We start from the raw sequence: 25,407 nt of genomic DNA on the forward strand, positions 1-25,407 counted from the left end.
TTAAGATCCAAGCTCCCTTAATCAACCACAGAGATGCAGCTGGCAGCAGTAAATTGCCAACAACAGCTCATTACAAATAAGGAAACATTGTTTTTTCAAGGACAAAAACTGTGTCAATTCTTCAGCGAGACCTAACCACTCTTGTCCTCACCCTTCTCACCCCCATTCCCCGGGGTGGTGTGCTGGCACAACTTGCTTCATCCAATAACACAACTTCGCTGCCTAATCCCCTCCACAGGGGACATCATCAAATCAAGTTCCTAGATTTCATTACTTTTTTGGGCAAATGGCACAGACTGCGTCCCATACTCACCCTCTCCAAGCAAGCTATGGGCAGGACTTGTCCCACAACACCATGATGACATGCCACAGGAGCACACCCACTGGCCTTACTCTGGGGAGGAGAGGACCAGATCAGGCCATAAGACAATTAGAGACACAGTTGCAAGTATGCACTTTGCTGGCTTGAGACCTGACATGGCACTTGGAAATGAGTTTTTCAGTACGCACCATGTCTGTGTCACTTGGTGCCCAGTCTGTGGGTATAGGACAACAGCAAGCACCTGCAGGCACTTGGGTGCAGGAGAAAGGGGAAGGTCTGTGAACACCACGTGGCCTTATTTCCTTGCTGTCTCCTAACAGAAATGCAAGGGTTGTCCAGTGCAACTGAGACAAGAGCACAGCAGTTTAAGAGAGATGCACATGGCTGGGAGATATTAAGGCTAACATTTTAGGAGCGTTCAGGAAAGACTAAACATTGTGTGAACAAAGAGGAGAAGAATAAAAGACAGCTCACCCTGTTATAGCTGTATCTTCCCCCCTGAAGGGGGGACAACCAGCTTTTGGCCTTCAGGACCCAAAGCAATGATACATTTCAGCCCCAGGGAACATCTTCTCCCCAGATCTCCCCTGGAAAGAGGAACAGGCCCCCGTGCCATGCCCCAGCCTGGTGCGACACACGTGCTCAGCTCCCTGCTGTGGGCCATGGCCAGGGCCACCTCCCATAAGATGGACCCAGGGCACTGGGTGCTCCTGCCAAGGACCCAAGACCTAGATCCTCGTGGCTGTATTTGAACTGCCTGCAAGTCCCACTGGGCCAGGCGAGACTGCCAGTGGTGAGGAGAAAACATGCTCTAAAACCCAAGCTGGGTGCTGGAAGCAGGCTGAGTAAGAGATTAATCTTTGTTTGGTCTGTTTTGATATCACACACTGTGCCTTCAGACATGAGCCAGGGCTTGCGAGGGAGGGGATGCACACTGACCCACACAAAGTGGGACAGACAAAGAGAGAGATAATGTGTTCAATGATGAAATGTGAAAAGAGAAATGTTTGTTTGCTTCACCTTCAGCCCAGTTTACAGTGGTCTCTCTGCTACATCAGAAGACTCTCTGCTCTTTGACTGCATCCTACTGCAAGGCTGACCATGCCTGGAGGTTTCATTTTTTCCTCTGAAGCTGCAGGCTGCAGATGCAAAAATGAGCTAGAGAGGTCCCAGGGCTGACTCAGGATTTTATTTTTGCTGTTTCTTTAGAAATACCTCACCCAACTTCTTTTGGAAAAGAAAAGAGGACCTTAAAAAAGCAGTACCACTTGGTGTGTTGTCCCCCCCCCCAATCTATATTTATTGCCATTGACATTTTTAAAGGGCTCTTGGGAGGGAGGCTATGTGGTCTCTCAGAACACTTTCCCTAAAAAGTCAGAGGATTTAGCTGATGTTTGTGTCACCGTTAGCATTTGGCTCCTAGATTTATGCTTCCTGAGAAATGCCAAAGCTGGCTTGGACAAGTCAAATTCAATGGGCCAGGAGTGTCACTTCCTAAACTTGCAGCAGACACCTTTTATAAAAACAGCTAAACTATATATTATGAACAGCAAGATCTATTGACATAAGATTCTCCATGCATTTACAGGTGTAACTGCATAGGTGAAATACCAGTTTAATCGGTTATCCATATGATTGTGTGTGCCACCTTCCTCACTGACTTATTAATGCAGTATAAACTTTTCTTTTGGGGCGTGTGGGTGCAGACATCTGGAATGTAGATTGTAATAGATAGCTAGTTGCAATGTTATCTCTAGAAAAACTACTATTTTTTGAACATGAAAGAAGACACAGTTTTCATATAGCTTTGCAGATATATGAAGAGGTGCCCCTCCTGATGTTTCGACACAGCAAGGAGAGGAGATCCCATCAGCTGGGGGAAGGATTGCTTCCTCCTCTAAGATAGGAGGCTGAACTTCTTTTGAATTATTTGGCATTCAGTCAGGAGATAAAAATACACTGGCTAGATGAAACAGTGACCTCTTCTATGATCACAATAGCTGTGGTAGATGGGTGGCCTGCAACTACGCATCTTCTCCATGTTCTCATCAAGAAAGCTTTAATCATTAATGGAGATGATAGCAGACAAGGCTGGAGTCACCTTGTCGAGGATGGCCCCAGAGGGAAGGCTTTCTTACACTTTAAATCATAGCACACTGTCCTACACCTATATCTCAGAGCCCCAGGTACCCATGCAGCTTCACAGAGACTGACCTTGCTGAGACCCAAGTCAGACATCTTTAGCTTTCCCACAGAGCTTGGAACAATCTGTCGTCCAAACCCAGCTAACGCCTTTGCAAAACACATTTAAATGCTGTTTCTTTCACTTGCCGGCATGCACCCATTGAACACACAAGCTGTGCTTCAGGATCAAGGAGCAGAAAAGCATCACTCCAAGAGGCTACCAGGCAGTGCTGGGATAAAATGTTCCATAGGAGGACCAACATCTTCTCCATTATACATCTTTCTTGATAGCAGCAGAATAAGATCTTTGTTTAAATGCACAGGAGTGGCATGGCTTCAGCAGTTACACAGCTATTTTGTGTGCTCTGGGAAAGGGGACATCAACAGATTGCAAAATGGGAAAGTCTCTCTGAACGCTGCAAACAAACAACATGTTACCTAATTGGGCCTTTTGGGAACCAGAGGAAGGTCTCCAGAAGATCAGGGTCCTCCCAGTGCTTTCTAATCTTACTGGGACTTACCAGCAAGCCATCCCTCTAATAATAGAGGCTTGTACCCAGTTTTCTTTCATCCTTGTGTGCCCCTGCACTGCCCTTTGTTTTTAGTGCCCCAGAAAAACACATCTTACATGATTTTATCAAGCTGATTGATACAGCCTAGAATGGCAGAGCTGAAGAGGCACTACAGACCTTAGAAAGGGCAGCAAAGCCATCTCTTGGCCACCAGAGCATGGGAATACCTGAAGTTTTAGAACTTTATTGAATCAAATGTGCTGGGGAATTGCACCATTCTACATAGCTGTGATTTAGCTGAAGCACAGCACTAACAAGCAATGACATAGGAAACGGGCTTTAGCTCTATAATCCACATATTGTGCTAGCACATCTTCTTTCTTCCCATTAAAGCAAATTCTTCCAAGGGAGGATCCCGGTAAGCAGCACCTCAGCTTCAGGACCACATCGCCTTTGTGCTGCAGGGCTGTCCTAAACTTGTGCCCAGGCAAATATGGACCTGCAGGAAATCTTCTGCAAGTCAGATTGTACCATCCAACACCTGAACATGGACTGTAGCAGCTAAGTTTTAGATGAATACCTACTGCGTTTCAGGCACATGAATAGATTGCAATTTGTATAATCAGCTTCATCCTTTTCCCAGAAAAATAAGGTATGTGCATGTCCTCTCCCACCTGAATGGAGCAAGCCCGTTGGTCAACGTATGGTCCTTCAGTCACCACCTCCTCCCACCCCATTCCCCAAGCCCTCATCTGCACCAGGCTGCAAACTCCTGAAGTGATGCTTCCTATGTACCCTCCCTCCCCACGATTCCAGAGAGAGGTAGTTTAAAGGCAAAAGAGGTATGATGGCAATACCCTGATCTGCACAGAAAAAACACACTCGGGTTTCTAAGAAAGCTGTTTTCCTCCATTTCTTGTTTGCTGTGCACGTGCTGACAGCCAGTAAGAAAAGAAAGGAGGAAGCTTGCTGCCGTGATGAGGGCACACCAGCATGCCCTGGGAGGCCAGGCAGCAGCTCCAATAGGATGTGGTCAGCCCGTTTCCAGCACACCCCTTGGTTACTGGGCTGTTGGCAAAAGTCAGCAGTGAACAGCTTAGTGGAGGAAAGGCCACCAGCAGAGACAGTAGGCACAGCACAGCGGGCCCCGGCACAACAGCGGGGAGAAGGCACTGCTGTCCCACTGCAAAACCCCACATCACAGACTGAGCACCAATAGGCAGCACAGACAGAAGTGACACTACGTGTCTTTGATGAAGGACAGCACAGAGATCCTGGCCAGAGTAATGGATCCAAGACAAGGGGGAAACCCAAGCCCCTCTGAGCAGAGTCGCAGAGCCTGCGGCCATGCGTTTGGCCTACCATGTAAACATGTCACATGCCAGGGGAACTGAGACCAAGCATCCAAGTTTTCCTGCCAGTAGCCCAGTTTTGCTAGTGCTGAGTGACCTGATTAAAAAGTAAAGAGCCTTCGGGGGATATCTTTATAGCCTAGTTCATTGCATCTCTGCAGACAACTCTCTGCTTCTCCCAGAAAAAAAAAAAAAAAAAAAAAAATCAAATAACTGCATTCCTCTCTACTACAGTTATCATTCAGAAGCCAGGAACAATGGCATATCATGTATTCTCGACCCTTGTGTGAGCAACATGCATGTTCTTGCCTCCACATTGCCGGAGCTGTGAAAGTTCTTGCTCAGTTTTTCCTGAGAAGTCAAAACCCCAACTGGTCTAATATCCTCCCTGAGAACTACAAAACACTTTTTTCTTTCCCCCTACTTCATGAAGTTTTATGATTCCCCCATTTGCTTCATTCTCCCTGTACACAAGGAGCAAAGTAACAAACACAAGTAACACAAGTAACAAACAACGTAAGGCCCACTCTTGGCACTCCTCATGGGTCTGTCTCAGCTCCTAAGAGACCAGTTGTGTGATATGCAACACGCAAGCCAACATTTAGCTCTCCCTTGACATAGTAGTGCCCTTTATCAGTGACTGCTCCAAGTTCTATGCAGTGGTTTTGTGCTAGAGTCTACTGTTGGCAGGGATTGATCTATCTACAGACACAGACTTCACTGTAGGAAGAGCCTGAGGCTGGAACAATGCAACTCCCAACCCTTGCTCCTTCCAGAGCCCCAACTGGGCAAGGAAATGTCTTCATGACATACCCAAGGATAGATGTTTTCTACCATGATTTACTGGACTAATTTATATTCTCCACATAATGTAATAAACAAGGCTACAGCACTAATAATTTTTCCACCATCCACCTAGCAACACTCAGGAGAAGCCTCCAACAGCTTTCAGCCTCTTTTTTATTTGCAAGCAGCCAAATATGGCTGCAGTTGCATCCTAACCATGAGGCTTCTCTGCATGACAATACTTTTTCAGGATATGCACTGGACAATGATCCAGGCCTGCAGCCTTTAGAAGAGGAGGAGGTGAAGTGACCTTCACCAAAGCCCTGAACAGAGCATCAGTGGAACAGGCTGTGGCCCAGTCCTGGATGACCTGACCCTCAACAGGCAAGGGGAAGTAGGTACCACAATTCATACACTCAGTTTAGGCCCTTCGCAAGACAGGTCCTTGTGACTGGGTGGTAACAGCCAGCTTGTTTTTTTTCTCTGCTCCACTGTAGAGCTGAGGCTATAGAGATCTGCTTAGCACATGGGTAGGGTATGGGAGGCTGGGTTCACAAATCAGTCCTGCTGCTGGAAGAGTGGAGTGCCCCTGAGCAGGCATCACTCTCTGGTCTGTTAGCAAGGCAGGAACACAGCATTTCGGGCTTCCCAAAGCACATAAGGCCATTCATGGCTTACTGCAATGCACTGGCACCCAAACACCTCCAGTGCAGCTCTGGGAGCCATGTGCATTTAATGTCAGGAGAACCAGAGTCTGTAAGTAACAAAAACTTCACTTACACTATCTCATCGTTCTGGAACTCCAGCTCCCCACAGGTGTCTTCAAAGTCCTCTCCTCCACCTTTGGCTGAGCCTTCAATGGTTTTGTAGGGCACAATAACATTTCCTCGTGCACCAGAGGTTCGCAACACTTTCACTTCCATGGTCCCCACACTTTCACTGACGTGCGTTACTGGCTCCTCAAAGGTGAAGATGCCAGCGTGGTCATCGTCAAAGATGGTGACGGTGGCAGTAGATGGTGATCCTAGGCAGGCAAGTGTTGAGACACGACTGGCCTCAAGAATGCCCTCATCTGAGGCCTCAGTGCTCACACGGACGTTGCTGAGATGGACCAGGAAGTTCTCATCCTCCTCAAATATGTCATCGTCGATTATGCCAACTCGGATTTCCTTCTGGGTCTCTCCAGGCTTGAAGACCACTGTCCCTTCAGTGAACTCATAGTCAGAGCCAGCATTGGCCGTCCCATCCTCTGTCCGGAAGTCAACGTATACTGTGTTGGTCAAGTCGCCTCCCCGGCGAATGATGGTCAGGGCGACAGTGCCACAGTTCTCCAGACACTGGTAGGTACCCTGCTCAAAGTAGAGCTTGCTGATGGGATCATTTTCTGCCACCTCACTGTTGACCTCATGCATGCTGACGGCTTTGCGGGCCTGGTCTGCAGCATGCCTCTTCAAGATGTTGCCAGCTCCCGTCATGAGCCGAGTGGCCTGAATGCGGTAAAAGGCCCTGCTCTTCTGCTGCTGGCTCAGGACCTGGTAGTTGGCCAACTCTATAAGCTGTTCAATTTCCTTGTCGGGGTGCTTTTGTTTCAGCTCCTTCAGGATCCGAGCCATTTCCCTTCTGGCTTCCTCATCATCCTGGTCTTTCTCATCCACCTCCAACACCAGTGTCCCATCCAAAAAGTTCTCCACATGAGAATTAGCAACCTTTCCGTCCATCTCGATATCAGCTTTGGAGGTGGGCCGGTCACCCTCATGCTCAATGATCATGCCTCTCTGCTTGCCAGCTCGGTATTTCTTGTAGACGTACTTGTAAAATAAAAGCCTCCTGTCAGCTATCCAGGCAAACACCACACAGATGGGGAAGAAGAAGAAGGTGAGCAAGCCTTCCCAAACCTCCACAATCCCAGGAGAAGACACAGATAAAATAATGTAAAGCCAAGTGTAGGCAAAGATGCTCCAGGCTGCTGTAACAAAAAACACTCGCAAATGCTTGATCTTCCTTATCTCTCCATCTGGAACAACGTAAACACAGATCGCAATGATGACAAACATGTTAAATGCAGCACTCCCCACAATTGTGCTTGGCCCCAAGTCCCCTGCCGTGAAGCCATGGCCACACACTTCAATAACAGACAGGAGGATCTCAGGGGCAGACGAGCCCAAGGCCATCAGTGTGAGGTTGGAAACGGTCTCATTCCAGATCCTCACCGTGGTTTTGCTGGTCTCACCATTGGGCTTCTTGATGGTTATTTCCCGCTCTTGGGACGTAATGACTTCGATGGAGGACATGAAGCGGTCAGCTATGATAGATACTCCCAGGAACATGTACACCATCGCTACAAAATACACTGTTGCTCGAGCGATTTTGTCACCGAATGAAGGGTCTTGGGGTTCCCATATTGGTAAAATCACACCCTTTTTGCAGATATATGAGCCAGTGCACTCCTCGGTGTCGTTCACAGGCAATTCGCTGGGGCTCTCCGCATGTATGCCATCTGCATGGAAGAGTGACACCAGCACAATGCTCAGGAAGCTCACTGGGAAGGTGGGTGGGCGAGTTGCTCGCGACATGGCCGCTTCCACTGAACAGGTCCCTGACGTCCTTAACCTGCAGAGACAAAAGGAAAGATGCATTAAGTGAGGCCGACCGGAGATAACAGATTATCCTCTGCACCCTGTTTATTTCCCATTTTTCCCAAACATATGATCAAGTTACCCTGTTACTCAAGAAGACCCATCCAATGAGCCCATTTGTGTTACGATTACTGCAGTTTTCCATGTACAAATTATCTAGTTCAGTTATCTGAACAAGGACGGATTCAGACGCTACCAGTGGGCTAGCACCTACCCCCTTTAGCTAGTATGATGTTTAAGGCCACTTTCTTTCTCTTTGCTGAAAGCCTATTTGTTCAAATGCATTTTTTTGTTTCTCATCTAATTAAAGCCCATCATTCTGCTTCACAGCTGGCAGAAGTGTCTCCCATTTCAAAATTACAGTGCACTCACTCACTGGAGTTCATGGTAAGAGCAGGAGAGGACAGGGAAATCTACTATCCTCCCATCATTTTTAAAAAATATTTTTATACTTGCAATTTTTAATCACTGTAAACTACGTATTTCACAGCCTTTTCTTGCTCACAGTCCTCCCAAGCATCTATTCCACATCAGAAATCTGCATGAAGTGAGCTCAAGCCCTGGCAAAGCCTTATTCTTAACAGTAACTTGGTCATAAGGTGCACCAGAAGGGCAGTCTTTAATTAATGATTTTGGAGCCATTCCTTCCACAGTGCATCACTTTGCACCTTCCCAAAACTGGAAAGAGCCCCATATGCATCCAAGCCTGGCTCTCTTGGCATGCTTCGAGAGGAAACCTGTCCCTGCACTCTTTTCCCACTAGGTCAGCTTTGATGGCTTCCCCTTCAAGGGCCTTTCTCACTCGATTTACAACAACAGTCATCAGGCATGACAGCAGTACTTGCGCTTGTCCTGCCTCAGGATTTTCCAGTAGTGTAGAGGAGCTGTTAAAGAGGTTTGCAGTTAGTTAACAGTGCATAAACTGACAAAACAGATGCCTTTAAGTACAGGTACTTAGTGCAAAAACCTGAGCATGCTCCGTGTTACATTCTCAATTTTACTAGCCAATAAAAGCCAGATTCCTAGTTATTAAAGCTATATTTTCTCCTCAAGGAGAGCCTTTGCCATACTATGCTTCTCCATTCCAAGTTAATTTAATCACATAGTACTTAAAAATGTTTCTATGAAGAGAGGAAAATAAGTATGTCAATACCTTTACTTTGCTGGAGAATACAAAAGGCTGAACTGGTTTTGCTCATTAAAAAACCACACCCCAGAAAGAAAAAGAAAAAAAGAGCCCAGCCATGAAAGGTTTCGCCTTCTAAGAGAAGAATGGTATTCCCAGGCCCATATCAGAGATGGGACACAAACAGGAGATCCAGTCAACGCCTCCCGAAGTGCAGCCTCTGCAATGCCTGGCAGGTCTCACTCTACCATGTGCCATCTGCCTGGTCTCCAGCAAACACAATGCCAGGTCTGACAGCTGCACAGCTGCATGCGCTGGGAGACGCAGACCAACCCATCCACACTAAAGGCTGCATCCAGTGACAGCATCCCAGCTGTCACCTGGGCCCAGTCATAGTGAGCATGACCCAAGCAGGATGGCTAAACACACCTTCCCTCTTCCTCCTGAAAGAGGGCTTGTTTCACAGCACAGCTGGGAACCAGGCTGGTTCTCCAGCCACACAGCAGGCTATACAGGCTGTATTGCTGACTGCAAAAGTACATGCAGTCACGCGTTCCTGGGGAGAAACATTTACCCTCCTAAACAGGGACACACCAACGCCTCCTTGAAGAAAAGCACCTGGTCACCACCACCCATCTCCTTATCCCCCATGACACAGAAATCACCCCTCCTCATTAGGGCAGAGGCATATTATGCAGGGACAGGGCCGCATGCAAGTGAAGAACTGGCTGGAGGAAGCAATGGGTGCCATCCTGCACCCACGTTACAGGATCTACTCCACAAAGAGACATTGTAATGATGGATCAAAGCCCTCTCCTCCATTTACTTTTATTTAAGGATGCTGTAGTAGGATTATTAGGCTGGAAGAATAATATGAGAATTTATCAAGACAGTTTTATATAAATGGCATTTCCTCACCAGGAACTGTTGATCTGCCTCCCCCCTCCTCCTCCCAGTTTTCTAATTAAGAAAAGAAAAAGATACACAGAGCAGGAAGTAAGCAAGTCAGAGAGCAGGATGATAAGAACAGATAAGATGAACAACAAAAAGCAAGTCTCCTATATGAAGACAGATTTAAAAGAAAGGACTTGTTTGCGTTAAGAAATCCTGCTAATGCTACAAAAAGCTCTTACTGCTGGAGTCAGAAGCCCTGAATGTTGCTCCCCTGATCACAGTCCCTGGGTACTTTCTGCTTCCCAGAATGCAGGCTGTAGCCACCGCTTACAAATCTGAAGTAAAAAATTGAAAGCATGATGATTGTAAAGAAGAGTACCTTGTTACAGGCCATTTGGCAGATAGCTAAATTGAAACAGATGTGCGTTCATGGTCATTGAAGTTCAGCCGAAGCATGAATTAGTCACCCAACATCTGTACTCCTGTGTTTCACACTGCTCCAAACCAAGTCTCAGAGACATTTGATAAAGGGGCTGCCAAAACACAGGCTGACTTGGTATCTACTCTGTTTATCCCAGATAGCTCCTAAGTGTAGTTTTTGGTTGGTTTTTTTTAAATATGTAGGCTTAAAAAAAAATTAGTGTGGGCATAAAATATTACTCAGCTGCATGGTTCTTAACCCTCTCTATCTAAAGAGTAGTAGTTTCAACAGAAAACTCAAGAGCATCCACCTGCCCTTGTTCAGTTAATTCTTTCCCTGTGGCAAATCATATCCTTGCACATGTACAATTATTCAGAGCAACCAGGCATTGTGAAATCCCCTTGGCAAGAAGAGGAAACAGATGGTTCTAGAGAAAATATTATGCTTTGGGTCACTGATTTAGGTCATAAAGAATAGGAGAGTCCCATCACACTTTGGACCAACTCTACAGTCTTAAAAGGATGCGAGCACTGGAAGTCTCAGCCAGAAAAAAGACACCCACTAAATCAGATTAATAAGTCACTTGAACTTTATTTGCCATGTTCTTCCCTTTCAAACATTCTAATATAAGTTGGTTTTGGTTTGTTGTTTTTGTTTTTGTTTTTAAATCAAGTCCCATCTTATGTTAAACAGGAGGAAAAAAGGCCTAGAGGCTTGCATCTGAGCAATCCATCTTTCTGGCCTTCCCATCCAGCTCTCCATGTACAAACAACATTTTTCCCTCAGATGGCAGGAGATAAGAAACATGGAATTACTCTGGAGAGTTCAGATGAGTGGGGAAAGGCTGTAGCTTTGGAAAAAAAACCCACCAGCTTTGGCAATGTCCCAGGACCCTTATTTGAGCTGCAGTAGCATCCCCCAACTCTATGTTGGACTTTCTCCAGCATTTTGTGGTGTGGTCATCAAGCAAGATTTACATACCCTCACCAGCTTTCCTACTTGAACCAATTCACAATAAGTGTTATTAACACCAGACTCGGGAATTATGGAGGGCTAGAAAATGCTTGGCCACACCATGCTGGTTACATGCACACAATCAGAGCCTGACATTCAAAATATCTCTGAGAAGCAGCTGCTATAAAATTAGCAGCATTTCTTTATTTGTACAATCCAAAATAAACAGCTTGGTCCCCAGAGACCCTCTTACTCTGCATTTGCATAGGGTCTCGGCCCATGGTCAGCACACTGCTGCAGGCGCAGTGGTAAGAATATTCCCAGACAAATCATTCATATTATTCTCTAACAAGAAGCAAGGCTACCAGAACGCCAGCCCTCCCTCCAAACCCAACTTTGTTAGCTTTTCATTAAGGTGTCTCAATTGCATTTCCCATCCTGGCCATCAACAATAAAAGCAAATGCGGTAGCTGATTCACAGCATGCCACGTTAGCATCCACGGCAAACCTTGCCTGCCGTGGTGCTTGTGGCCTCGGCGTCACTCCCACAACACCCTTCTGGTCAAATTTATCACAGCAGCACCAGGCAGGGGTGCAAGCTGCTCTCGGGCTCAGTGCTGGCCATACGTATGTGGTGAAGAGCCGCAAACCACCACCCCAGGCCAGCACAACCCCGCCCATAAGCACCACCCCATGCCCAGGGGCAGCACCCAGAGCCCTTTTTAGCACCAAGGGAGTGGAGCTGTCCTGGGGCTCCCTGGAACCAGCTGCCTAAGAGCTTTCAGGTAGAACTGGAGCTAACCAGGAGAGCCAGATCCCAACTCGGGCTCTCCTGAAGTAACAGCTGTGCCCCTTCCCTTTGCGGACAAGCTCCCCCAGGGCGCTAGCAGTTGGTTTTGCACAGTCATGGAGGAAAGCCTGCAAGAGGCTGCATGGTCCCTTTGAGGCAAGCTCAGTTTAGATGCAGCTCCCAGCCAAGGGATGTTGGTCCAAGCTTTATTCCAACCCTTGGTGTTGTGAAACACCAGGAGGGCAGTTGTTGCCCACAGCAGGGCTGGGAGGGTTGCAGAGATATCTGCCTCCCTGCTGGACATGGGAGCTTTTACAAATTGGTAGGAGACAGCTCCTGCTGCCAGCTTGTGCTCCAGCCCCCCAGTTCAGGAGCTGCCAGATGGGGAGAAAACAGCCTTTTAGACTCTGCACTGACCTTTCCCTGGCAGCAATGCTCCTTCAGGCTGGCTGGTTGCTGCATGCAAAGTGAGCCTGAAAGCTGCTCTGCGTTTTAACAAAGCACAGCTTTTGCTTTGCAGCAGCCTCCCAAAAGTCCCACCTCCATTTGGGCACTTCGCCCTTGAAATACGCAGTGTAAGACCCTTCCTCTTATTTTCCTAGACCTTTGCATCACACACAGGTTTATGATCATTTGCAACAAGCTGGTAGCACCATTATTTTTCAGAGTACTGAAAAAACACTGCTAGCCCAGACACTTTCATTACAGAAGAAGGATTGGGCAAGGAAGGAAATAGCCTGGGCTCACAGGAGAGTGGCCACACAAAGAGAGAGTGAGAGACGTCCCATGGGGAATTTTTTTCCCAGCATTTGACAGAAAAACTGTACAGAGCAGCTGTAACACAGCAGCGTTCACACCATTACAGCCACCACCACCACTACCCTACTACAACATCAGCTTCATAATAAACATCATTACTGTGAAATTACTGCCAGCTTGTATGGGAGAGGGTGTCCCCACAGCCATGTCATGGGTGTACAGGAGGTGGGAGCTGCACCCTCTCCCCACTGGGTGACTGGTCGCTTGCTGGGGGGCAGTAGGAAGTTTGCTCTTCACATGAGAGCGGCTGCTTTTTGACATGCTGTGGGGACACAGCCAGGAGCATGTTGCAACACCACGAGGACTCCCAGCCAGCCCTTCTCCATCCCATAGTGAGAGCTAGACAGAGAGGAGCTTTCCTAGTGAGAGCGTGCTGCTGCAGGGAGACAGGGAAGGCTGCTCAAAACCCCCTTTGCTGGTGTCAGGGGCAGGAGAAAAGACGGTCTCTCTTCAGCCAGAGGGGCCAAAAACTTTGACAAAGAAGATAGTAGCTACTGCAAGGCACAGTTAGCCTGCAAGCTAGAGAAACAGAGCCTCAAAGCAAGCCAGCTACTCACTCCTCTGCCAGTGTCCCTGATGAAAAGACAGCAACCCCCAAAAAGGCCCCAAGTGAGAGGACAGGCTCTCCTAGCCAACAAGTGTGTTGTCGTCCCCTCCCTGCAAAAATGGCTGTTTCAAGTTATGTGCCCTATGGTCCTACCCCAAGGTCAGACCTGAAGTCTCCAAGTCACAGCACCCCTTTCCCAGTTTCTCTTGCAGGAGAGCAGCACTTAAAGAGTCTACTGCAAGCAATAACCAGCCTTCCCTGGGGAAAGTGCTGCACACCTCACCTCCATGGGTGGGACTTGTACCCACTGTCCCATCTCCAGAGGGCTAGCAAACCTCTCCTCTCCTGCTGACCCTTCCTGGCCATGCTGAAGCCTGTACACCTGTGCCTCACTGAAAGCAGCAATCTGCTCCACAGCAGGGCAGCTCAAAAAAAGCCTGTACTGGGAAAAGACATGACTGTAGGAAAAAAAAAGCCCAAACAAATTGTCTGGTCTTTGACCATCAATCAGTAAATCAGCCAAGAGCATAGGTCCAGCTTCCTACAGGCGAGGGACACAAAACAGATGCCAACAGCCCTGCAAGGTACAGGGTGCTTGGAGATTTGTTTAGGTAGCCACAGGCTCCGCTGGCTTCACTTCTGTTCTTGATGCTGACCCGTGGCACAGCTTTGGTAAAAAGCACCTCCTGCCAGCTGTAATTTTTACCTATCAAAGCAGGAGAAGGACCCTACTACCATGCTGGCTGTACATCCAGATCCATGGAGGCTATGTCCAAATACAGTGTTGCCACTCAGGGCTGCACAGTGTGATGGCACTTTAAATACAGCTTGGAAAACCCTTCACTCACAGCCCTGCTCTAGCTCTACCCGGTTCCTTCTCCCTTCCACCCAGCTCTGCTACTCCAAAACAGGCACAGCCTGTTGGCATCCTCTGCCCATGACCCTCCAGATCTCCACATCAGGAAAATGATTTCCAGGCCATCAGCATCCTGATTGCATCAGTACAAAAAACCATCAAACCCTTTCCAAATATAGTCAGAGGCACAAGCCCTCCATGAAGCCAACTAAGTAAAATACGTATCAGGCCACCCTGTTTTCTGCAAAGGACATTAAAAAGTTAGAACAATTATCAGTGTGCAACTGATTTTTCAAAGTATCCTATCTCTTCAATGAAGCATCCAATCTCCTCCCACAATCTCCCCAGCAACTTTCCAAAATAAACAGATAAATAGAGAAAATAAAACATCCGTGATATAAAATTTCAGCCAGATTGGATGAATTTGGGAGCAGCTTGTAAAGACTGAGCTTGGAATTGTGTGTCAGGGAGATTCCAGCCTTGCTTTTTAAAGCATGGAGACCAAGTGGCAAGTTGTCCTTTTCCCCCATGATTCAAGATCTCAGCAAGAAAAATGCCAGGAAATGAGAAGCAAGGGAGAAATACTACATTTCTTTTGGGGTTGTATTTTTTTTTTGTTTTTTTTTACATTTCCCCTCCTACTCACTGCTGTCTCCAGACCATTTCTCTATCCCTACCACCTGCTTTTGGTCTCTTCTTTATCAAGCAGCATCAGACTCTTTCCCATTATTCCTCCTGGGCTGTTAATGCCTTCCTCTGCCTGTGGATCTCCCTCACTGATTTAAGCATGGTGCTATCTGTCTGGTGTCTACAAGCCAGCTTTGAGGCTGCCTTGCTGACAGACTCCCTCTGCAATCTCAGGGCAGCTCTTCACCTCCCTGTGCTCTGTGTCTCCCTGTGTAAAATGGGAAGAGCACCTCCCTTGAGTGTTGGGAGAATAAAACACTGCTGAGAAGCCTCAGGCTCCTGGGTAGTCTGGGGAGGAAGCATCTGCCCAGAGATGCCCCATAGGGGCCAGGAGAGAGGAATTAGCAGGCCTTTTGCTTTCCTCTCTGTCTGCCTGTGTTGGCTCTTCCCTCTGGGCCCATTTTTGCACTGGGTTTGTAGCTGTGTGTGCATCCCCTGTGCAGTGGGATGCTCTCCTGGGCTCTGTGAGAGGAAGGAGCAGAAAGATTCAAGGGAGCAGAGACAAATCCCTGCGCCCATCCAGGGACGAAGAGGTGGTAGATGTCCTTGGGAATGTGTGTGGGGAAAGGCAGAGGCAAATGCAGGTTGTGGACCCAGGCAATTTGGACACGGTCCTCGACAGGAGCTGGGCAGGTTAGTTTGGCTGGAGGCCCACCCTGGCACGCTCCTTCCACCAGCTAGGTGCCTAGCCCTGGCTGGTGAAGGGTGGTAGCACCACCCAGGAGAGTCACTGTCCAGAGGTACAGCTCTCACACCGCTGACTCTAGAGGGAGCCGAATGGTAGTGCCGAGCAGCTGCTCAGTGTTTAGACCTCCAGACCTCAGGAAACGGAGTCTAAGCCCAGGTGTGTGCCGGGCCTTGGTTGCCTATCTCAAAAGCAAGGTTAACCACCCCTCCCTCCTCCCCAGTCTCCCCCACCTTCTCTGTCTCCCCAGGAGCTTTTTGCAGCAGCAAATCTCACTTCTATTTGTAGCCAGGTTTCCTTAGGAAGCCAGGCATATGAAATCACAGTTTCCATGTCTGTCTGTCTGTTCACGTCACTCCCCCCTCTCCCAATTTCAGCTAAAAGCACCAGAGGGATAGAGATAGAGGAGAAAGCCAAGTTCCTACAAGCTTCCTGAAAATAGCAGGAGAGATACCACTCAGGCCCTTGACAAGGGAAAGACTGGTCAGTGAGCTCAACCCATATTGGATGCTAGAGTCCTGACAGCACAGCACCCTGAGCACCCTGCAGCAGACCCAGGTGCAGCCAGGATTTGCACAGCTGCAGGCACCAATGTCCATAAGCTGGGAGCACATGCAGATCACGGCACCCTGATCTTGAACAGAGCTCCAGGTTGTTCACTGTACCAGTTGCAAGGAGAGCCAGTATTGCATGCCATTTGTGTTGTTTATGACCAACCTGTTGGTTGGTTGTCTAGTGATGCTCGTGCCTCAGGGGACAGCGGGCTTTATTATAGGATCTGAGTTTCATTAGGATGCTGGAGAACAGTGACTTTTCCCAGGTAAGCCAGCAGGACTGTATCCTCCCAAAAACAGCAGAAAACCAAATTCTGTCCTAGAAGCAATGCTGGAAAATTGCAACACTGACAGCCTCGAGCAGATCAAGACACTACCAAAGGCCCAAACAGGCAGAGAAATGTGCCTATATGGCATCATGCAAAGTGCTGTGGAGACTATCAAGAGCAAGGACGTGAGCCAAGTTCATGCCATGCTGTGTACAGCAGTGCCAGGAGAGCAAACTAGGTGCAGCCTGGGCAGCTGCAGGACAGTGAATATTTAAGTCTCAGGAGCAATTCACAGCCAAAAGATCACAAAAATCTTAGTGAAAGTGGGGGAGACAGAAGCAAGCAAAGTTTCATCGGCTTAAAACTGTGCTACTCAGTGTTGGCATTCAGGGATGCTAGGCATAAAGGGTACATCCAATCTCCTCAGATATCTTGAACACAAACCCTGGTACAGAGGAAGCTTTGAGCAACGCGGCTCCCCAGCACTAGCTTAGGAGTTGTTTATGCCTCCAGAGAAACAGAGCTGGTGGGGTATAAAAGGAGTCAGGCAATGCATCAACTTTCCTGGGGAGATGGTGGTGGGGTTCATGGCTTGGCTGGTAGGCTATGGCTCTAGAAATGCTAGATTATTTCCCTATTTGGGCTAAATACCTCTGCTGGAAAAGGGGCAAAGCTGCTATTGAAGAACCAATCAGAAGGAAAAGGGGAGAAAGAAACATTTATCAGATGCACCCAAGGGAACACAAATGCCTTTCTTTGGTGATGTCCACTGCCCCAGCCAAAGCCATACAGCACAGCTTTTTTTCCTGGCCACCATCATCATATCAACGTGCAAGTGTCCCACCTTCCCTTTTCTAAATCAGAATGCACCTCTTCTCCTTGTGGTGGTGGGGAAAAGCACATGAATGTCTAGGCAGGTGTCAGGAGAGCGCACAGAGAACCCCAGCCTCTCTCAGCCCCCACGTCCATTGCCTGACTCGCGGATTTCCAACATCTGGGACTGGAGGAACAGCTTCCTGCGAAGCGCAAGCAAAGAGGAGCCCTGAAATCAAACACTCGCACCCACATGCCTGTGACCTTGTGGTTTTACTACAGCTTTCATTTTTAGACTCCAGTTCTCCCTAGTGCTTGCTGCATTTCTACAACATTTTGTCCGTTTGCTTTCGCCTTGGAGACAGAGCTGAGTGTGGGGTTGCTTAGCATGGCTCGGCGGGGAGGGAAGCAACAAGGCTACGATTAAAGAATTAAACTCGAGATGATGGAAGAGCCCCAGCCATGCTTCCACCTAGACAAAGCCTACGTGATGAGCCCTGCTTAATGCCAGCCCTTAATAACACACGCTGATCGAGATGAAAACGGGAATTTCATCGTGGCTGCAGGTGCCTCCGACCACTCACCTCGGAAACCGTTTCAAGGTGGAAATCCCTGGGGCTGGAGGAAAAGCAGCACTGCCTGGAGGCACGAACACCCCCGCCGGGCGGAGGCACCCCACCTCTGCTGCCGCGCACGGGGGGAGATGCCCGTAAGCCCCCCGGGGAGAGGCGGTTTGCTCCAGCCCCCTCCCCGGCCCCACCTGCCCAGCAATGCCCGGCCCTTGGGGTAGGGGGGAGGCAACCCCTCGCCGCAGCCGCGCCTCCCGTCGCGACATGTCGCGATTGGCCGGCGGGGGAGGGGGGCGAGCCCCATCGCCTGCCTAAAGGTGCAGTGGCTGGGTTGCAAAAAGCATTCCCGGGGCGGGGGGGGGAGGGGGAGCATCCTACCCCCGCCTCCCCATCGGCTCCCACACGGCTCCGGGCCCCCCATCCCGCCTCCCCCATCCTCCCCCGGCACCGGGGACCCCGGTGTAGAAACCAGTGTCGGGGCGGCGGGGGACTCGTCGCGCTGGGCAGGGTTGGGGCCGGGGCGGGGGCCGGTCGGTCGCGGTCCTACCTGGCAGGGGGGCAGGAGCGGGCGCCGCCGGGGCCGGCTCAGCAGCGGCGGGGCATCTCGGCGGGGCGCGGGGCGGGTGGCGGAGCCCCGGCGCGCGGCTGCGGCGCGGCGCGGCGGCGGGCGGGAGGGAGAGAGGGAGGGAGGGAGAAGGGAGGGAGGGAGGGAGGGATGGAGGGAGCGCGCACACACACACAGAGCGCCCCGGGGATGCGCTCAGCCGGCCCGCCCCGCAGGCAGCCTCCCCTCCCTCCGCATCCCTCCGCCGCGCTGCGCGGAAAGGGAGAAACCCGCCGTCCCTCCTCCGCGGTGGCAGCTTCAGCCCTCCTCCTCCTCCTCCTCCTGCTGATGGAAATATTTCCCGATTTCCTCCTCGGAGCGAGGGACTTTGAACGGCAGGGCTGGTTGCAGACCCACCCCCAGCAGCCCTGCCCGCCCTGCCTGGGGCAGCCCCCAGCCCTGCCCTGTTCTGCCTGGGACAGTCCCCGTCGATGCTCTGCCTGCCCCCAGCCCTGCCCGCCCTGTCCGGTCAGCTCCCAGTCCTGCCCGCTGTGGCTCGTCGCATGCCCCCGGCCGCCCTGCAGCCTGCCAGGTGAGCCCGACCCCATTTGCACCCTGCAGGAGGGAGGGAGCCCTGACAGAGATGGCGAGAAGGGAAGCGGGGGGTGTGTGTGTGCAAGGAGTGCCTTGCTGTGTCTGTCACCATGCCCCACAGTGTTGTCCATGGCTGCTATGGGGAGGCAGGAGGCCAGGAGCACCCCAAGGGGCCCTGTGTTGAGGTTCACTCCCCTCCAATGTTGTGGTGTTTGCAGAGAACAGCAGGGGCCATGGGGTGACAGGCAAGGGGCATATGGGTCACTAGGGCCCTCCTGGGAATTGCCCCCACATCTGGCTATGTCCAGGTCAGCCCCTGAACCCACAGAGCCTCCTGTCCCCATGGGAGGGTCATCGGGGTTGGCGAGGCCCTGCAGGAAGCCAGCAGCCTGGCACAGAAGGACTTGTTGCACCTCAGGCTGGCCCAAGTGTCCTTCCTGTGGGCAATTCTCCTTTCACCATGCCTGAGTGACTCCTCCACCCTTCGCTGGATCCAGCAAGGAGCAGATGAACCCATTGTCCCACCCTCCAGGCAAAACTCTGTGGCTTTAGGAACTTAAAATAGGACCAAAACTAATAACTCACACACTGGTAGTTGCCAGTACCCAGTGACCTTGAGTAGCCCTCTACACCCAGATCCTCAGGTGCAACAAGAACTGTGGAGAAGCAGAGCCATTATTCTAGCTCCTGCACCCTCTTATACCTTCTCCCTCTTATCTTGTTGGCTGTGCCTGTAATTTTTGTCACCACTGGCAAGACAGCAAGTCAGAATTTTACCTTTGGATTTAATTTGTGCTTTTCTTCCTTTCTTTCCTTTTTTTTTTTTTTTTAAAGATTTTTGCATCACCACGTCCTTCAGCAGGAAAACTAAATTTCTCTGTTCAAGATGAGGTGTAAAACATGGACAGTGTCACCAAACTCCTTTGTAAAGCACTCTGTGATGGACTGAGCAACCAACAAACCAGCTACTTTTTATTAGTGTTGCAGCTTTTATTGATATTATTTAGTTTTGGTCTCAGTTTAAGAGCTTATTGCCTACACACGGGATGAAATGCATTTCCAAATAAGAATTTGGTTTAGAAAAAAACATGTTTTTGTGTCCAGTAGCTAACTCTGATTGTGTGTCTCACATCTTTTGATTTAAAACTTCAGAGGAGGGATAAAGTTGCATCTGGCCATGTGTGGTACTTTGATGGGACTCAATTCTCCCAGCAGGGCCATTGATATAAAATGACCACAACTAAATGTGTACAGCATGCACAGTGCTGTGCTCTGATCTGGACCTGAGCGGAGCAGTGGATGTGTATCATCAGAGGTGTTTCGTTTGGCAGTGGCTGCAGGACACAAGGCGCTGCACAAGCTGGCATGGCAAATGGATAGTGTGAGCAGAAAAAATTGGCATGGTTGCAGCAAACACAATCCCTGCTGTTGCTTTTCACCCTGTGCACTGAAATCTAATCACTGCAGCAGTAAGCAGTGGAACTCAGATTTTAATTAGCTGTCAGCCATGAAGTTCTCCCTAAAGCTCCCTGTTTCCCTCAGTTATGTTGCTGACCTACTTCCCCAGCTCTTTTCACTGAATATGGTACACAACTCCTCTGGAGCACCAAGACATTAACTCTGCTAATGGGAATCCACTGGTGAGCTGCTCTCTGAAGAGCCAGGCACATCCCCAGTTCCTCCAGCCCACCTCTCTCTGCAGCTTGCAGTGCGTATTCCTGTCTCCCAGTGCCTCCTGCTGAGACCCTCAGAAAGGTTGCTTCAGCTGAGGGATTTTTGTGACATTTAAGGGGAGCTGAAGAAAACAAGAGTTTGTCAGTGTTTGTGGTGATGCTCATTAGTCAATGCAAATGAACCCTTTGTATCACCCAGCCTTAATGGCACTGGGACAGAAAAGGTGAAGCAGAGATGCAGCATTATCCCACCTGCACCTGAGAGCAGCTTTCATCTGCTTGAAAAGTGACTGGTTAGGGAGGATATGAGGCTGGAAGGCTGGGAGAAGATGTCCCCCACTCCCCAGTCACTCACACACCCCTTTCCAGGCACATTCAGACCTTCATCTTTCACAGTCTCCAAGAGAAAGGTGGAGTAGGGCTCTGAAAGAAAGAGTGGAAGTCAGGGAGTAGGGGAGACAGTGAGCCCAAATGATGAGAGGAGATAACCAAGTAACCGTTATGCATGATGGAGCCCTGCTTTCCTGGAGGTGGCTGAACACCTGCCTGCCCATGGGAAGGAGTGAATGAATTCTTTGCTTTGCTTTGCTTGCATGCGCAGCTTTTGCTTTCCCTATTAAACTGTCTCTATCTCAACCCACGAGTTTTCTCACTTTTGCCTTTTGATTCTCTCCCCCATCCCACTGGGGGGGAGTGAGCGAGCGGCTGTGTGGGGCTTAGTTGCTGGCTGGGGTTGAACCATGACACGGTGCTATAGGACTGCTCCACACTGCAGTAGCTATGGTTCCCCCTGCTTTTTTTCAGCCAAGCTAGCTGAAGTGGTAGCTGTAACAGCACAGAGCTCTGCCTGGGCTGTGAAATCTGCTGGACAAGCTGAGCAAATGCTCCTGTGTTCTGCCTGGTGCTCCAGGCAAAAATGCAACAAGACTGCTCATGTCCTGACACAGCAAGTTTGTCATGGTGTGGGCACATCCATGCTTCATCACAATTGCAGCCTGGGCTGTGCTGGGAGAGGCAGCGGTTTGCTTCAGCTACCTTTCCTTCCCTGTCTCTCTTTGCAGTCATGCAAGTGAACACCTACCATTGCAAACGCGCTTACAACCACTAATTAGTAGTCTCAAAATCATGGAGATTCTCATGCCAATGCTAACGAATGGTTCATTCATTCATTCATTCATGCACACCCACAGCCCTCTCCGACAGCAGCCTGCATCTCTCTGCAGTTGCTGGAGGAGGTTTCGGGCTATTGTCTACATATGCAGAGCAGAAAGACAATTTCTCCCTGCCAAGAATGGGGTCAGTGGACTGTGGAGTCTCAAGCACAGGACAGAATGGTGCAGGCCAATTCTCTGCTCAATGCCTTGTGGAAAAAGACATCTGAGCTCCTGGACATTTTAGAGGAGGGGGACACAAGCCCTCAGGCATTTCTTGCTTGAAAAATTCCTGCCTTATATTCCCTGTAAAAGAGACAAGTGGTCAGGGCAAGGTCAGTCTTCAGCTCAGCCACAGCATGCTCACTTCTAAGCAGCTGTCCTACCATCCTTTCTTGGCCCTGTCTGGAACATCTCCTCAGTGGGATGCTTTGGTCTCTGCTCCAGCTTTTGTGGGTTCAGATAATCCTGGAGGATAACCAGTGAGTCCTTATTGGTTAGTTAACTCTGGTCATGGTTTTCCTTGAGTCCCTCAGGAGATGCCAGAGAGATCCTGAAGGAGCAGATGGAATGTCACCTCTGGCTTACCATCCATCTGTCTTTGCTCCTCACTGCAGCAGACTTGAGCGTGCGCCCACTGAACCTTCTCTGGCTCTCCTCTGCATGTTCTTGGCAGACACCTGGAGATTCCTGAGAGGGGTGTTTCTAAAAAAGGTGCTCAGAAACATAGTTTCCAGCAATTTGAGCATTCACTTTCACTGTGACCTTCAAACCTGCCTTTGCTGTTAAGGGGATAAATCAGGCATTTAGAAATGTGGAGGATGGAGTGGGACACAGCAGTAAATAGGAAAGGCAATTCTGTGTGCTGGACATCATACATTTTTTTGAGCTGTCCAGGCAGTGCCTCCTTAGCTGTTTCCAAGTAGCAGATACAGTCTGAGTCCTGATGATGCCAGGGAGGTATGAGCACATGACAGTTGTCCATCAGCCAGCCAGAGGTCTTGGATGTGGAAGGTGTCTTCTACCCCTGAAAAACTGAGAGTAAAGACTGTACCCCAGGGAGAAGGCAGTGCTCAATGGGATGCTCTGGCACGCCTGTGAAAAACTGGCAGTGTATAGTATATTCTCACTGCAATGCTTTGAGAGCCCACAGAGGTAACTGGAGAAAACATGCTTGTGCTGCTTTTGAGCTTTCCCCCCAAGATCTATGCTGTGTTTTATACAGGTTTAGACAACAAATCCAGAGCACTAATTAATGAGCATAGCATTTAACAGCTTGGGAGAGAGTTTTCCTGGAAGAAGCATTGACTGGCCAAATTTTGCAGAGCACTGCTTGTGTGTGGCAGACACAAAAGAGTATTTGCACTGGAAACCACCTGCCATGTGGGGGTTGAAAGCAGAACTAGTTATAGGAGCTGGGCATGAGTTTAGGGAGCTTGGAAATGGGGAGAGCTGCATGTATTTTGCGAACATCTAGTCCGCAAAACAAGCCACACACTCTTCTCTTCAAATTCTGCTTCAAAATGTCACTTTTTGAAAAAACTGCTTTCTGGTCATCAGAGATATACAGGAAAAATTCAATATGTGCACAGAATGACTTCAGTGCCTGGGTTTAATGTAAGAGATGCACAAGGTACAAACTGTCTCCTTACTCTTCTCAAAGGATTAGAAACTCAAAAGCCTTCTGACAGCTGTCATTTGTCTCAACAGCAGTGCATGCTAATACTAGCATCTCACTCCCATCCCCATTTCACAGGCAAAAACCAGTTCCTAGCCTGAGTCACTGGAAAATGAAGGACCAGATGTCCCCTGCTGAACTGCCTGTCCCTTAGCGTCTTTTCCAACCAAAGAAAATGGAGCTTTGTTTTGCTGTTACAAAACTGCAGAATACAGGAACTAAAAATGCAGATGCAAGGTCAACTGAAATGCATTTCCCATTGAAAGCAATAGCCTAGGGACTCTGCTGCCTCAAGGTGAGTGTCCTGCAAGGGGCCATGGAGCTGCAGTGTGCCAGCCCTGGGGCAGCACTACTACCAAGCAGGCACTAGCACTCTCCACTTGACACTCCAGCTCTTTTCACCACCATCCCAAGGCTGTCCTGGCCTGGAAAAAAATTGTCTGGAAAGCAAAAAATCCCCCCAAATCCAGAATTAAAAAGCAACAAATGTTGTGTTCTCTGGATTTGCGTTCTGCTTTTGAAACCTAGAGGTTTGACATTTTCCAATTTACTTGGTAACCAGAATTAAGTTGTAAAAATAAGAGAGATGAAATAGTGATATGTAATGACATGACCCCAGGAGCTTGGACTTTAAGAAAAAACAAAAGTGCAAATACCATCATAATGAGACAAGATGTGGGAGCTGTGTCATGCAAACTGAGGACTGTGATGCTTCCTCAGCAGCTCCAGTGTCACATGAGGCCATATCCCTCATTTGATCTGTGTGCAAGGTTCCCATTGCAATCAGTGGGAGATGCAGGGTGAATTGGATGCAGTGCATGACTCTGGCTGTGGCCCCTGGTTGTGAAGGTAATTTGGCCTCCTCTGTACCATGTGTTTGCCAGCCCTGAGGGAGGCTGGATGAATATCCAGGGAAAATAGACTTTTTTATTAAAAGTGAGCAGCGACTGACCTCAGCTGCATAAAGCACCTTATTTATATTTTATTTATATATTCCAGGTCAAGAAAGCTGCTGGAACACCTTGCAAAAACCAAGCCCATTAGGCAAAAGGATGTGAAATGAGTTATCTTAAAGGAAAACTTGTCTTCACTATAATGGGTTCTAATCTGTGCTGTCCTTGCAGGGTGGTCAGAAATCTTCCTTGCCTCCTTGCTGCTTTGACTTTACCAACCTCTGCCTCAGCTCTGCCTTGTTTCACCTCCAAGGGGCCTTGCCTGGCTAGGTGTCCCTCCCGCACTGACCGGCTCTACCAGAGATTATCCCCTGAGTCCTGGGGATAGAGTGGAGCCGAGGAACATGATGTCTGCTGTTATCAGCATGCAGCAGTCAATTTTAGGCCACAAGAACCCATGGGGCTGGGAATTTCTGAGCTCCTCAGTCTTCCCCAAGGCACCTTGGAGAAGGCATGTGCCCTTGCTCCTGGCTGACTCTGTCCCTGGAATAGCTGAGGCAGCAGCACGGTTCTTATCCCAGTTCCCTTTTCTCCCCACAGCTTAGGCATGAGGCCAATGGACAGAGACTCCCACTGGTGCACACACAGATCTTGCTATTTTGGCACAGTTTGCTCTATTTGCACTTCTGAAGATGTATAGACCAAAAATGCTTGTCTTCTCTGTGTGGCACACTCAAGCAGTGGTGAGGCAGTAACCAATGCTGCATGTCCTAAACATTGTAATTGAAGCCCTGCATGTAAAAAGAATTTAACCAGAAAAGAGACAAACATAAGAAAACCAGATTTAACTTCCAGATTACTTAATGGTTATGGGTTTGGTTTTTTTGCTGGAGGTTTTGGAGAAATGAAACTGCACTGTTTGTGAGACCGGATTCTCCTTTCAAATTCCCCGTGCTGTCACGTGCCAGTCTATACCCCCCCTGGAATTTCAAACATGGTCTGTTTGAAAGCTGCTCTAAGCTGAATGGCTTTTTCGCAGCTTTCTGGATTGTGATGATGCTTTAAAATGATTGAAGATGTTCCTTTGCCACCTGCCTC

At 49.1% G+C, this 25,407-nt stretch overlaps 1 protein-coding gene across 3 annotated transcripts in view; it reads right to left on the reverse strand.

The window, feature by feature from the left end:
* Positions 1-25,407, reverse strand: part of SLC8A1 (solute carrier family 8 member A1) — a 138,145-nt gene that overhangs the window by 101,568 nt on the left and 11,170 nt on the right. Inside the window, exons 2-3 of one of the 3 annotated variants that reach the window (XM_072857273.1) lie at positions 7,387-7,766; positions 5,937-7,170 (exon numbers count right to left, since the gene is read on the reverse strand). In XM_072857273.1, the coding sequence (XP_072713374.1) occupies positions 5,937-7,170; positions 7,387-7,766 (1,614 nt within the window). Of the gene's footprint in view, positions 1-5,936; positions 7,767-18,323; positions 18,437-25,407 lie in introns of those variants that run through there. The other 2 variants (XM_072857272.1, XM_072857271.1) reach the window with 2 other exon arrangements.

This window comes from Ciconia boyciana, chromosome 3 (genome assembly GCF_034638445.1).
Source record: "Ciconia boyciana chromosome 3, ASM3463844v1, whole genome shotgun sequence".
In the NCBI taxonomy this organism is placed as follows: domain Eukaryota; kingdom Metazoa; phylum Chordata; class Aves; order Ciconiiformes; family Ciconiidae; genus Ciconia; species Ciconia boyciana.